At 37.4% G+C, this 15,856-nt stretch overlaps 1 protein-coding gene across 9 annotated transcripts in view; it reads left to right on the forward strand.

Moving 5' to 3' along the window:
- The window catches only part of DIAPH2 (diaphanous related formin 2), a 981,259-nt gene that overhangs the window by 808,265 nt on the left and 157,138 nt on the right, over nucleotides 1–15,856 (forward strand). For 5 of the 9 annotated variants that reach the window (XM_055563959.1, XM_055563961.1, XM_055563963.1 and 2 more), the window contains exon 27: nucleotides 2,800–2,895. In XM_055563959.1, the coding sequence (XP_055419934.1) occupies nucleotides 2,800–2,895 (96 nt within the window). Of the gene's footprint in view, nucleotides 1–2,799; nucleotides 2,896–3,280; nucleotides 3,531–5,414; nucleotides 5,891–15,856 lie in introns of those variants that run through there. The other 4 variants (XM_055563958.1, XM_055563957.1, XM_055563956.1 and 1 more) reach the window with 4 other exon arrangements.

The raw sequence follows: 15,856 nt of genomic DNA on the forward strand, positions 1-15,856 counted from the left end.
TCCTATATTACTTATGGCTATACTGCCCAATACAGTAACCACGAGCCACATATAGCTATTGAGCACTTGAAATGTAACTAATCTGAAATGAAAGATGCTGAAATTAAATTGCGTTAGATTTATGAGACTTGGTCTGATAAAAGGAATGTAAAATACATATAATTTTTGTATATATTTAAATAAATATTAATATATTAAGATTCATTTCATCGGTTTCTTTTTATCTTTTTTAATATGGCTAACAGAAAACTTAAAATTATTTATGTGGCTCACATTTGTGGTTTGTATTATATATCTGTTAGTGCTGGCTTATAGGATAATGCTCAAACCCATATCATAGCATTAAAAAACAAAACTCAACTGAATAAATTTTAAAGTCCTAACTGGTTTTATTAAATGAATCATAAATTGGGTGACATCTCTTCTGGTAAATAGAAGAGAGCTCTAAAGACCTGTACAAAAGGGAAGACTTTTATAGGCAGAAGGAAGCAAGACAAGGAAGTTATTCTAGCAAAGAGTAGATTGTTCAGACAAGGTCACCTTCCTTTGTTGCACAGTGGGAAGTCTATCAGGTAGATTTCCTTTCTAGTGTTGACCAGAAAATTTCAGACTGAGTGATTAAGATTATATTCCTAGGCTAGGCTGAAACTGCAATTAGATTAAGTCTCCATTTGGTGATGTGAGCCTTTTTACAGGTGACTCCATTTTGGGCCTGTTGGCTCTTTTTTAACAACAGCATTATGATGTTTCATCCTGTGGTTATCACATGCCTAGTCCATTTCATCTTCTTCTAGCTATCATGCAACAATTGATCTGGGTTCATACCAGGGCCCCTCCACATGCCAGCTGTGTGATCTGGAGCAAGATGCTTAAACTCTCTAAGTTTTAGTATACCTAGCTGAAAAACAAAGATATTATTTGCTTCAATATTTTGTTGGGAGGATCATATCACCAAAGTGGGAGCTCCCTGGCTGTCCAGTGGTTAAGCACTGTCACTGCTGTAGGTCCGGGTTCGATCCCTGGTCAAGGAACTAAGATCCCACAAGCTGTGTGGTGCAGCCAAAAAAAGATATAATCAATGTCAAGTGCCTACCACATAAAATTTAATTCTCCCTGGTACATTCCAGTCATGCCAGACTGCATTTCCTCTTTTCTTTCTATTGTAAAGAGCAGGTGATGGTTCAGATGTGTATGCAGGCTTAATATTCCTAAAAGTGAACATCCTCTTTCCCTGTTTAGTTGCTGGAGTTCTACTTTCCCTTTATTTTTCCTTTTTCATCAAATATTATACCTGAAAACCTCTGTGTTTCCTTCTATTTTTTCACTCAATGTCCTGTCCTAGAGATTGATTTTAAAAATAAAACAATGATTGTAACATTGAGGAAATCTCAAGTCAAATGAAGAACATAATAAAAAAAGATTGTAGCTTGTTCTTGCCCCATAAGAGAATACTTTTTTTCCTATGATCTGACACCCCACAGTCAATCCTTTAAGCAAAGTAGGATTTAAATTTAATTTAAGAATAACATCAGAAACAATTTCTTCTGCCTCACTCCCACGCTTTTCTTCTCTTAACCCTCCTGCTTGCAAATGTCTTCTACCCTGCTGCTGCTAAGTCGCTTCAGTCATGTCTAACTCTGTGCGACCCCATAGACGGCAGCCCACCAGGCTCCCCCATCCCTGGGATTCTCCAGGCAAGAACACTGGAGTGGCTTGCCATTTCCTTCTCCAATGCATGAAAGTGAAAAGTGAAAGTGAAGTCACTCAGTCATGTCCAACTCTTCGCGACCCCATGGATTGCAGCCTACCAGGCTCCTCTGTCCATGGGATTTTCCAGGCAAGAGTACTGGAGTGGGGTGCCATTGCCTTCTCTGGTCTTCTACCCTAGACCCACACATTAGGTACCACTCAAATTAACTACCTAATGAGGGTCCTTTTCATCAGTGAGGTCTGTTGGGAAAAGCCTCCTCAGCTCACTGTGGATTATCCACAGTGTCTTAGAGAGTTTCTGGCAATGGACACTTGCTCTAACAAATCTTAAAAGTGTTTTTGATGGCCAGAATTGTCAAAGATAAGAGTAGGGTGAAATGTTTTATAGACGTTTCCGTTGGGAACTTCCATGAACATCTTTTGAGTATCCCACTCACAGGAAAAGCTTAGAAGCACAACAGCATTCTAAAAGGGGGTGATGAGACTCTGGCTAATGTCTCTGGAGTGTAAAATGTGGCCTTTCAGATGATGTAGTCACCTTTGCCTTCTACAATGTCAGCATTTCAAAATGGGTAAAGGATATGGATTAGGTAGGAGCTGGATTCAAATGTGTTTTGCAAATAGTGTCTTTTAAGATAATTGCAGATGACGGTTGAATACTGAAGGTATTAATACAATCAGTATTTAACCTTGTGTAACTCTGCTTCATCAAATCACACCCTGCACATTGATTGCATTAAGCCAGGTCAGTGGTTTCTTACTTAGGAATATCTTATAAGAATCTTAACATGAAGGCAACAGTAGTTGATCAGCTGCTGTTTATTTACATACTGAACATGTCATCAATAATACAAAAGCCAAGGTCTTTAAGTTGAAAGAACAGTGGGATTGGCATGAATTTTGCTTAATGGTGCATAATAAGCAAAGTAGTCTGTGGTGCCAGAAACTGACAGGATGCATTATGTTGAAACAGATATATGTCTTTAATTTAGGGGTATTATGTAAATCTGACAGGAGTTTTTCCCTTTATTTTCCTGTAGTTTAACTTTAATTGCTCGAAGATTAATTCTGATTTTTCCCTTCCTCCAGAGGGTGATGAGACGGGCGTGATGGATAATCTTCTGGAAGCCCTGCAATCAGGGGCAGCATTCCGAGACCGCAGAAAGCGGATTCCAAGGAATCCAGGTAGGAGCCATTCTAGCTCTCATGGTATTATAGAATGTAAATGCTCAGAACCAAATACAAAAAAAAAAAACCTTTCTCATGAAAAAAAATGTATTTGAAACAGTTGATCTCAGTTCATGAGTGAAGTCTCAGCAGGCTTCTATATCTACCTGATCACAAGTTTTAACTTTGTAAAAGTGTCTTCAAATAACAGTAGGCTTTGCAAAAAAAGTTTAGAAACAAGTATTCCAACTGTGTTTAATACTAAATATTTTTAATTGTTATTTTACGAGCATGTGATTTGTCTAGAAGATGGTTTAAAATCATAACTGTAATTAGAGTCATTCCAAATAATTGGCTTGAAGGATGTCACAGGTAAGGAAACTGAGATAATGCTTCTTTTCAGAGGTCATTTTGGCTTCGTGATCCATTCTCCATGTTACTAAAGAGAGGAGAGGCACTGATGATCCAAGATCCCCTGAAGTCTCAAAGTGTTGGAACCCCTTTTTGTGTGTGTTAGATTAGTAACAAAGCCACACTATGAAATTGATCTTGGTGGAAGAAAAAACATAAACAAAACAGGCTCCCTCCCTCAAGTGGAACCAGAATGTTGTCCATCTTTCCACTTCATACCCTGTGTCTGAAATAAATAAGAACTTCTTACAGAATAATCCAAGTAGGCTGAGCTATCTACTTCTTTTAAGGACATTTTTATATTTTTAATTCCTATCTTTCTTGAAGTAGAGGGAGAAATTATATGTGTTGTTTGTAAAAGTTCTCTTCATGGGCTGTAGAGTGATATGGAGGTGTCAATGAAAAAAGGAAAATTAATAGTAAACATGGAAACTCTACTTAATTTAGATTAGTAAGATTTGCCTTGCATAGCCTACAATTCAAAAATATTCTATATTTGGAATAGAAACGATCATATTTCATTAAAATGGAAATTCAGTTCAATTCAGTCAATCGTGTCCGACTCCCTGTGACCCCATGGACTGTAGCATGCCAGGCTTCCCTGTCCATCACCAACTCCCAAAGCTTGCTCAGACTCATATCCATTGAGAAGGCAATGGCAGACCACTTCAGTATTCTTGCCTTGAGAACCCATGAACAGTATGAAAAGGCAAAATGGAAATTGGTACCTCTCAAAACTATTGTACTCCCAACAAATAATGAAAGAAATGAAGCCCAGTGAAGAATGAATGACCAAGCTTTGTCCCCTTAGTCCCTGGCACAGGAATATGAGTGCAAAAGTAACAGAAAGTATAACTGATCTCTCCACCATCCCCCATCTCCATGACAATGAGAGGATGCCTGGATGACAAATACATATCTCACAGGCTCCGAGAGCCACCCACAGAGAGGCCCCTCTGAGATGTTAACCATTTCCTAGCAGGAACCACCACTGGGCTAAAGAAACCATTAACCACGTGGAACATCCTCTAATATGCTGTGGGATGCAGAAATACAAAACCATCCATCAGCAAGCACCAAAAGAGACCCTAAGGGTCAAAACTATTCATCAACAAGCACCAAAGAAACAGTCTTAGAAAGCAGTGTAAGAGCTCTGTGGTCACCTTTCAAATGCATACAAGCAAATTCATTATCCTACGGAACTGCATTGCTGTTTGGTTCATGACACCTGAGTTAGGAAACACTGATGCTTCCCGGTCCCTGCCATCATTCTCCCTCCACTTAAAAAAAAAAAAAAAAAATTTATTTGGCTGTGCCGGGCCTTAGGTGCAGCATGGGAAAAAAAAAAAAAAAAAAAGAATGATCCAGAAAAGCTTTTGGCAATGGTGAAATTCATGGCAGAAGACAATATAAGTTGTATTTCATCTTTTTCACATTTGAGTGAATCCTGATGGGTAGATTAGCCTGAAAGTGAGATTTTGTTGAGAGAAGAAGAATGTTTTGATTGGAGTATAAGACTACTTTATGTAGATGAAGACATTGCAGATGGCCTACAAAAAGAGTAGAAGACTAAAGGAAAGAAAGTTAACATCTCTATTTATATATGTCCATATTTTTTAAGGTAATGCTGCATGGTAGAATGTCAGGAGCACTACTAATCTGTCCTCAATCTTGACCTATAAAATGCAAATATTCTCCCGTGCTACCAGAGGCCCCTTCCACCTTTTAAGGAAAATAAAAACCAGTCCTGCTCTTTCTTGAACAATCAGAGCATTTATAGTCAGTGGAAAGCAAACTGAAATAATTTTTCTATCAATGCAATTTTCTGTTAAGCAGCTTATAAGTAAAAGCACCTTATTCTGTGCCATAAAAGAACTGCCATCATCTTTCTAGGCTGTTTATTTTTAAAATACATTTGCTAAGGCCCCTGTCTGATTAGTCTCACACTTCATACTGACTGTACAAAGATGGTACCGAGAGAGATCATTCCATGGGGTTTCTGTGAGTTGAGTACTAAGGGAATGTAGTGTTGTCAACTGCAAAACACTAAGAATATATTCACAAACTGTATAATTTTTTAGTACTGATTCTGAGTAATCTAAATTAAGACCTCTCTTATTTTGTAGTTGGAGGGCCTCCACAAGCACATAGGGTCAAAAATATCAGCCCCGTTAGCTCTGGCAGTCATTCCAAGGAGCAGCAGCCAATGCACATGTCCAGTGGTGAGAAGAAACCAGAAGGCAGACAGTGGCAGTGATTGGTAAAGCATCTTGGATATCAGTAGAAGTACTTGAAGGGAGAGGGAGGGGAAGGCAGACACAGAGTTTGCAAGTCTGCCAAAAACTCTCTTGTCTGCTTCCCTCTTTCTTAAAGCAACAGAACTGGGGGGTTTTCTACATTCCCTCCCTGTTTCTGCCTCTCTTAGCTAAGATCCTCTTTTCCTACTGGCCTCCTTTTGTTTTCACTTTCCTAGGCACCTTATTTTGTTCCTTCCCAAGATCCCATTGACTTTATAGTGTTACACTTTCCCTGTTCAACCCCAGTATCCTTGTTCCTGTACAAAGACCTCTACTTTACCATGGTGAGATAAAAGCAGAAAAAAATAAATTATAAAGAAGAGTATTTTCTCCAAGTCAAGTCAAATCAGAGGAAATAGCCAAAAAAATCTGAAATCAAAGTCAACTGCAGACAGCAAAGAAGTACTGCTCTGCTTGCCAAACCCTTTATCATTGCTTACAGATGGACACTTCAACGTGTACAATACATAGCCCTACAATGTGTGTCCAATTGCAGTGTTTTCAGTTCCATATTTAAAGAAAATGAAGTGAGAGTCTGTATTTTTCATTAGAAAATCAAAATGTTAATAAATGGTATGAAGAGTTGCCTAAATTGCAAATCTTCTGCAGAGAGCCGATGTTCCCCTCCCTAAGAAGAAGTCACATTAGTTTACTCAGAAAGAGCCCCCAAATATTGCCTCCAGCCCATTCAGCTGAATGTACTGTTTCAGTTTAGGGCACCAAAAGCCATTTTAAGGGAGAGGATCACATTTGTAGTTATTTTGAAAATATTACTAACTGGTATAGCACAGGCCCCAGCCAATCAGAACATGCAAGGGTAAGAAATAGCCTGGTGGCTTTACCAATGCCCACTGGCTGAATATTAATCCAGATTATGGATGGGCTCGTGTCAAACTCAGAAATTAGGAAATGAACCCCTAAACATTCATTCATTCACTCAACTTCCTCTGTTTTGTGAAAGGTACTATGCTAGACATGATGACAGATACAAAAATAATTAAGATTTCCTTAGTTATAAGACCCTTGTGTCGTATAGAAATGATAAAAATAGAAAGACTACAGGATGAGGCAGACAATAGGGGCATTATACAAGAGATATTAATAACATCCTATGTGAGTTCTGAGAAGGGAAATATCATGCCATATCAATATGTCATAAAAAGTCATGGAGAAAAAGACTTTGAAGGTTGAGTATGGATTTCAGCAGGAGTTGTAGGTGGGGATAGTGAGCATTTGAGTTAGATGAAATATCATTAAGAGTTTAGAAAGTGCAAAGCATTTTGGGAGAGTGGCAAATCACACAACTACTAAGAAAATAGGTTATATAAAGTGTAAAAATATGGAGATAATTCTGGAAAAGTAGGTTGTTACCCTATCAGAGAGTGCTTGAATAAGAGACTAAGGTGTATCAGTCTTTAACAATGGGAATATACTGAGCTTTTTAGCAGTGGAAGAATATGACCAAAGCTATATATTGAGATATTTAATCTATAGGAATGTGGGCGATGACTTAGGATTCTACTGTCATATCCTTAGACAAAAGGAGATAATTTAGGGAAAGAGAAGTAACCAGGAGTCAAGGATAACTCTAGGATTGACTTTGAATAGCTGGGAGGACACTTGGGTTATGAGAGAAAACTACTGAGATCAGGAAAAGGAATGGTGATAAAAGACAAATTCAGTTTGGGGCAAGTGAAACTGCAAGTGGTAGAGATCAAGATGTCCAGAAGTTTCTTGGAAATATGATTGTAGATTTCATCACAAGATGATTGAGTTAGTGAGATTTCTGATTATATTGAATACTTTGGAAATGGAAGAGATTATTAGAGGGATTATTAAGAAAAATAAATCCAAACCCAGAACTTTGAAAATGCCTCTCCTTAGGGTCTAAAAGTAGAAGACTAGCAGAGAAGTCTGATCAGGAACACTTGGGTAGGTAGGAGGCCAATCAAAACATTATTGTTCTAAAAGCAAAGGAAGGCAAAAAAGGTGTGCATTTTCAACAATGGCATATGCTACAGTGAAATCAACTAAGATCAAGACCAATGATTTGCCATTTGGGAGCTTTCTAATGACATTTTAAGAGCATCTTTTCAATATTGGAATGAAACTGGGAGCCAGAATGGAGGAACTTAGTAGATGGTGAGGCTCTAGGGGTAGATAGTATTCATTCAGAATTAAACAATTTTATTGACTGTCCCCCGGGCATCACATACTGGGTTAGGTGCTGAGGATTTAACACCAAATAGGACATTTGCCTCAATGAGCTCACAGACCATTTGAAAAACATGAATATAATCCATGTGATACAAGTGCAATGCAAGACACTAACACAGCATTGTAAATCAACTGTACTTCAGGTAAAAACATTTTAATTTTAAAAAAAGTGCAATGTTATATGTGCCATAATGAGATAGGAATCATGTGTTTGTGTAGCACGGGACATAGAATAATTCCCCACGTCCCCTACCCTCTCGCCTTTGTATTCCCTAAAATATGTGTTAATCACTTCAGTCATGTCCTACTCTTTGTGACCACATGGACTGTAGCCTGCCAGACTCCTCTGTCTTTGGAATTCTCCAGACAAGGATACTGGAGTGGGCAGACATTCCCTTCTCCAGGGGATCTTGCTGACCCAGAGATGGAACCTAGGTCTCATGCATTGCTGGTGGGTTTCTTTACTGTCTAAAATATAGACTACACTTTCTATAAATTTGGTGGGTGAAAGGAACATTTCGGTTTCTATCATCTCTGAATTTGGCCAAATCTTTCTGGACTCTCTTTGTTACAGCCTTTGTTAGCATTTAAGGTAATAAATCCCATATGTTTACAACCTACTTTGTAAAGAATTGTCCATCAGTATTCTTAACTTTGTCATTATAAGGTCAAAGATATGCTTTGGAGGAAAAAGAAATTCAGAAAGAAAACCTTGCAGGAGTAAAAACCATATGAAACGAGTTGCCAGTCCAGGTTCGATGCACGATACTGGATGCTTGGGGCTGGTGCACTGGGACGACCCAGAGGGATGGTATGGGGAGGGAGGAGGGAGGAGGGTTCCGGATGGGGAACACATGTATACCTGTGGCGGATTCATTTTGCTATTTGGCAAAACTAATACAATTATGTAAAGTTTAAAAATAAAATAAAATTAAATATATATATATATATATATATACACACAATGCCAAATCTTTTTTTTTTCTTCTGAATATCTATAGCTACTTCAAACATGCTTATCTTTTAATCAGCTCCACCTCTTCCTTCTCTGCCCACTGTAAGTATAAACAGGCTTCTCAGCAATATAGATATCTAACTGAGCTATTTTGGCTATGACTAGATTTTGATATATAGTTCTAGACATTAAAAACACACATACACAAGAAGAGCATTCCAAAGACATGAAACCAGGAAACAGAATAAATGTAATTTAGTTTTAGAAACACACAAGGCAACTAAGAAAATTAAATTTGGAAAAACAGAAGAAACGCAGGAGACACATGATCTAGTTTTATGGATCAGCAAATGGAAGTGAAAAAGTGAAAGTGTTGGTCGCTCAGTCATGTCCAAGTCTTTGTGACCCCATGGACTGGAGCCCGCCAGGCTCCTCTGTCCATGGAATTCTCCAGGTAAGTCTAAATGAGAAGATATAATTTACCATTTGAGAACAGAGAGGAGACAGGAAACAACAATAGCCAACTGGAAAAATCAAACTCTAAGTCTTAATATTAGGAAAAATATTTTTGGAAAAAAACCAAACCCACATTTTCTTAGGCCTTTCTACCTCACAGTAGCTACTGTTCCTTTGCTTTCATCTGAAATACCCTGCTTTCCTTGCCTGCTGTCTGCTACAGCAGCTGGCGTCCTGCTCTCAGCCAGAGCTTGAGAGCTGTCAGCGGCAAAGTGGGAAGAAACGCCTCTCCCTTCTTTTAGTGTGACACTCCACCCATGGACAGTCTGACACTCCACCAGTGTACCAAGATAATATACTACTTATGCCTCAAGGTCTTACAGACATTTTTAGAAAAACAGCTTTCAGGTATAAGTTACAGTCCTCTTGATCTCCATAGGATTTGGCCCCATGCACCAAGGCCCGAAGACAAACCCATGTAGCATTCAGTATCCTCCTCCCTTTTTTGATGATCAGGTCTGTTGGGGTTTTCTGTTTGGTTTGGTTTCATTATTTTTACTAGGTCAAGCAGGTCATTCATTCTAAGCTGTTTACTTCTTTCCCCCTCAGGATGAGTTCTTTCCCATGAGCTTTTTCAGTCTCTAAGTGTCAGAATCTTAGACTAGCTGACTCAATCCCATTTAGTCTGTAGTAAAGTTATTATATTGTAATATGCAATTCAAATCTAGTAAAAAAAATTGACATAATGCAAACAAATGAAAACGATATTCATCCAACTATTTATTGATTAAATAGTAGGGGTCAGGCAACAGTGCTTGAACCCTGGAGGGCAAAGATGGAAAAAGCATAGGTCTTGCCCTCAAGAACTCAGCATCTCATGGGGAAAACAGAGTATACATAATATAAATGCTATGGTATGAGTATGTAGAAAGTGCTAAAAGAGGAATAAAATTCCTGGAGAACTGAAGAAAGTTTTCATGATAAAAGTATCATTTGAACTGTGTTTTGAAGGATGAATAGTAGTTTACGATGAAACATGAGGAATGATGGTAAATGCATGCAATGGAAAATGGAAAGGAGTGGCGATGATGAAAAGTTTGTTTCAACAAAGAGCCAACAGAAGTTTTTAAGTAGAGGATTACCTAATTATTTGTGCATACACACACACACACACACACACACACACACACACATGAAAGCAGGAGGGGTTGAGGCTGGAATTAACCAATTTGAGGGACATCTGCATGCATATAGTTGTAGAAACCTTGGGATCCCCCAGGAAGAGTGTATCCAGTGGGAGGTAAAGGCCAAGAATAGTGTCTTTGCGAATTGCAGTATTTAGGAGGCAAACAGAGGAATCAGCAAAGGACACCGAGGGGACAAAATAATTAGAAAGCAAAGAAGAGAAGCAGCAAAAAGTGATGCCTGGAAGACAGAGGGTAGAGAGAATTTCAGAATGGAGATAGTAAGGTCACATCCTGCAGAAAGTTAAGTAGAATGATGACTGAAACGAGACCAGTGGGTTTGTCTGCTAGCAGGTAACGGCTGTCCTTTTCCCAAGCAGTTCTCATAGAGCAGTGAGGGCCAAGAGGGAAGATTTCAAGGATTAAAGAATGAAGAATGTCTTCTGATCCTTAAGTGCTGGGATTTGAAGGGGGAAAAAAAGGGAGTTAGAGAATGAAAAGATAAATTGTGTCTCTTCTAGAGATCCTCATAGTAAACTAGATACTTTCAAGGGTCTTGAATGGTGTTGCCAATTATATTAATAAATTATTATACCTAATGTTTCCCTCTTAATTCAGTTGTATTTATTGAACATATACTATGTGATGTACTTAAAATACTTTAGCATGCTTGGTGCTTTACAGTTAACAAAGCACTTTCTCATCTGTTGTGTGTATGTGACTCATAGCTTTCTAGTACAGAGTTCTGTTTGCGTAAGTTAAAATGAATGACATTTTGGCTCATGCAGAGAAGTGCAGGTGGGAGTGGAAGTGGGGAAGGAGACAAAAAGGATCGAATAATCCTCAGGCCTGTCACTCAGTGTTCTCAGTAGTGTTAGCTCAGTTACCCCTTGACAATAAATAGAGGGTAAATACTAGGGTCTTGGTGTATTGATCAACATTTCAGTGACAGTTAGAAAGATGAGAGCAGGTAAGATAATCTAGGGTAAATGAGTAGAGCAGCCTACAAAGGGTGAACCCTGGAGAAAACAAACATTTGTGGTGCTAGTTCTCAGCCCTGGCTAAACACTGGAATCACTTTGAGGTACTTTTTAAAAAATACCCATGTCTGGTTCCTCTCTGAAATAATCAAATCCAAATCTATGGAGTAAGAGCCTAAGAAATAGTATATTTTAAAAGTGATAGATATATTGCTATATATAAAATAGATAAATAACAAAGACCTACTGTATGGCACAGGGAACTGTATTCAAGATCTTGTAGTAACCCATAATAGGAAAGAATCTGAAAAAGAATAGATATATGCATATATGTATAACTGAATCACTTTGCTGTACACCTGAAACTAACACATTAGAAATCAACTATACTTCAATTAAAAAGAAGTTTTTCAGGTGATTTGAATGTGCCATGAAAGTTGAGAACCACCAATTCATGGGACTAGCTCAGAAACCAAAGCACGTAAAAGAGGGCATTAAGGGGTTGGTTATGGAGGAGCGGGGAGAAAAAGAGTAGTGTGGTACCACCAAAGCTAAAGGCATAGAGCTTTTCAAAGACTAAGTGCTAAATAGCATCAGATGTAACCAGGAGGGCCAATAAAATAAGGATTGGAAAGGATCCAGTAGATTTAACTATTAATATTAGGACTTCATTGATGACTTTGGCAAAAACAGTTTTAGGAGAGTGTGTTTGGATAGGGGTGAGAGTGAGTCAGATGTCCTGAGTTCTAAAATGCTATTAATTTTTAAGGCCACTTAACTTAGTGTCTTTTTTTCAATCACTTCATGTGACTCTTATGATGAAATGTGTACCTGTATTAGTTACTCAATTTTTGTTTGTTTTTTTCTTTTTATTTGTGGAAATTGAATTTTACTTTTGGGGCAGACATATACATGTGTTGATTAATAAGATCTGGGTTTGCATTAGGGAGGGCAGAAACAGAAGATTGCTGTGTAGTCTATCCTTGATTATTCTTTGACAACTAGAGAACAAATTGAACACAGACCATTTATGCCCTATTTATATGCAAAATTGTCCTAAGCAACCACTGATGATGTTCTCTATAGAAATTTCAATCATTTTTGCTTGTCTGTTCTCCTACACAATATAATCAGCTCTGCTGCAGATTTCTTCATTGGTGATTTCTGCAAGCTAGTAGGAGATAAGGTCAATTTCAGTTGATTTTTATGAGAATATGAATTTATCAGGCTTCCTTTAGATATTAGAATATGGGATAAGTTAAGACAAGCAATTATTATGCAGCAGTAAATTCCTCTTGGTAGTTTTAATTCCATGTCAAAAATTCCTGGACCTGCTAATGTTGGCAGCTCAGCTCCCACAACCACCTGCTTATTTACAGACCTTCAGTTCAGGAATAAATGTTTGGGACCCTATATGTCAGGTGCATGATATCATTCTAATATGAGCAGGCGCTCTGTGCATCTGTAGCTATATTCAATGACAAGGTATTTTTCAGACTGTTATAAGTATCTTAAATTTTCTAAAAACCTAATTGCTTTCAAAATTAAAGGGAAATGATTGTCCTAAATGGTGGTAGTGACGATAGGCTTATTTCTCTCATAGGGACTTGGTAGCATATTACTGAAATTTTTCCTCAAGGTGGTAAGAAATTATAAACACTGCTTCCTGTCCAGCTGAATTCCATCTGCTGCCCCCATGGCCAAAGGCAGCTACATTCACCTGGAAATAAGTGTACTCCCTACCCATCTCCCAGTTTTACTGAAACCTTTGGACACACCTCTCCTGTGTATTACTCCTAATGAGCCTTACTCCTTTCTTTGTGTCCATTAAAATGAGAGGAGTGCAAGGAGAAGGAAGGAAGAGAGCAGTGGTTATCTAAGGCTCTATGATACCCCTTTGAGATTCAAGTTCTTTCATTATTCATTGGTATTTTTTGGATTTGTGAAAGTATGAGCCTGATACCTTGAACTTAATATTGTGCTTCACCTATTCCAGGAAGCCTTTTAAGGTTATGCTCAATGTCAACTTTCTTAAAGATATTGAGGATACAAAGTGTTAAAATACAACAAAGGTTATAACTATATTTCACTATTAAAGGTTTGTGATTTATTTTTAGTATTACCTAGCATATAACTCAGTATAGTATATGCTCTTGATAACTGCTTATTGAATACTTTACAAGTATCCAAAAAGAAATTGAATACTTTACAAGTATCCAAAAAGAAATTGAATCTACATGAAATCCTTTTTAATATATTGTACCTAAAGGTATGTCTCAAGTTTGAAATTTGGAGGATGAAGGAAATAGAAGTCCCATTATACATCACTATAAATGGAATTCCATTAAATCTGAGTTTATTTTATGGGCAAACTCGAATATCCTATGTATGTTACCTTCACATGACCTTTTCTACTCAGTAATGCTTAGGCTTGACAAGTAAAGAAAAATGCTTAGTTTTTATAAAACACAAAATATAAATGTATGCCATTACTCTTATTCTTCCATCCATTGTGCTTGTATTTGACTGCTGCCTCTTTCTCATTCTCTACTCAAATCATGGTTTGTTCTATTACAACTACTTAGAGGGCAAAATTCCTAAATACTAATAGAGAAATTACAGGGAAAGCAGATTGACAAGAGTATTTTCAGTTTTACATATCTTCTCATCAGTCTTTGCAAATATATTCTATAAGACAGGGGAAGTGGTGAGTTAATGAATCTCTTTAGAATAATGTTAAATAGTAATTGTTTTTCCAGTTTTCTCACAGATTTACGCAGGAGGACAGATCTTTCTGAAATTTAAGGAGTTTTTATCTAGCATGTAGGAGTATTCTAAGGATTTGAACTGTTTGTTTCAGAGACTTTCTAGAATCCAGGATCATATTTTCCTTTCCACTTGAGAAGGTTTTAGCTTGAGATTTCTGGGTTTACTGGTCTGTTATATTGTCTTGCATAGATGTACTATACAGCAGGCAAACAGTATTCTCTGGACAATGAACAGGGATTTTTTTTTTTTTTCATACATATTCACTACTCTTCATTGGTTTCAGCAAGTTAATGTATATCCTGGATCAAAGATATGATAAAAACATAAAAACAAGGATATGATTTTTATATTGTTGTTTGGAAAGTTAATACTATTATGCATGAATTTCATCTTTCTTACACAGTTAGAATTCCTCTTAGATTTGGAGTAGCCTTACAGCTATTAATCAAAAGTGTACATGTTTAGTTTCCTAATAAACTGATTATCTTCAAATATTTGGAGTTAACCTGTGAAGGGAAATTTGTACCAGGAGAATAAATATTATGGCCCTGCGTGGATAATCCAGTGTTTATTTTAGTTATGTTTGTGACTACATCTCAGTCATCTGTATCAGTACTATTTTATGTGACAGGAATCATGAGAGATAATTGTGCTTTGTGCATATACTTGTAGATTTCATTTTGTCATATCAACAGATAATTGGAATCAAATATTCTTAAACTGAAAAGAAAAAGGACTTAAAAAAAACTTTTCTAGTATGTAGATTTCACTTTAAGGTCCAAATTGAACTCTCATGCACATATAGAGGACATTAAACCAAGTTCAGTCAATAGTCCTAAAAACGCACAACATGAAGGCACCAAGAGGATGACCATCTTTACTGACGAGGGGTAATGGTCCAAGATAGAAAATCAATTTAGAAATGAAATTTCAACATACAAACTTCTAGGAAATTATTGGAGGATATTTTAAATGTTAAATTCAGGTGGTAGCAGATTGGGAAGGGCAAATGGGAAGAAAAGTATCAAATTTAGCAATTTAATTTTTTTTTCAGTTGCCATAAATAATATCAATCAGTTTGCATGGCTCACTTAGAACTGAAATTTCCTAGCAGAGGAAGATGCAAAACACTGAAAAAGGATCATGGTCAAGTTGAATGCTGTCCACACAAATTTTTGCATTGTAGATTATCCTTATGCTTCCAGTAGTCTTTTTTCCTACTTACCATGCTTTTCAGTCCTGGGGTCCTTTGTCTTCACTTTGTCCACCTTTGTCCTCCTGTCCGCTTTCCTCACTTCTCTTCTGCTACTTCAGAAGAATCCTGTTTTATCAGTTTATCTCCCTCACAACACTGTTTCCTGCCTCCATTGTCCCAACCTGACATATCACACATTAGCCATGGAAAAGAAAAACTCAGGAATGGAAATGGAGAAATAAAATTGTATCAGTATTGTTTGAAGTCTATTTTACTTCTCTTAAATTTCAGCATTCTGTCTCTTTTAGGAAAACAAAGACCATTGCCAATATTTACTGTTCCAAATAAACCCTCTCTTTATGCCAAATTGTTTCTGATCTTGGTGGCAGGGATGGGATCAATGGAGGACATTTCAAAGGGACAAGAAGACATTCCTGGGTGGACTCTTGAAATTATGATGTCAGTGCTGCTGAAATTTATAAGTACTCCTGAAAGTGACGAAAGTGTCCCATAGA

Source organism: Bubalus kerabau, chromosome X (assembly GCF_029407905.1).
Source record: "Bubalus kerabau isolate K-KA32 ecotype Philippines breed swamp buffalo chromosome X, PCC_UOA_SB_1v2, whole genome shotgun sequence".
Classification (NCBI taxonomy): Eukaryota; Metazoa; Chordata; class Mammalia; order Artiodactyla; family Bovidae; genus Bubalus; species Bubalus kerabau.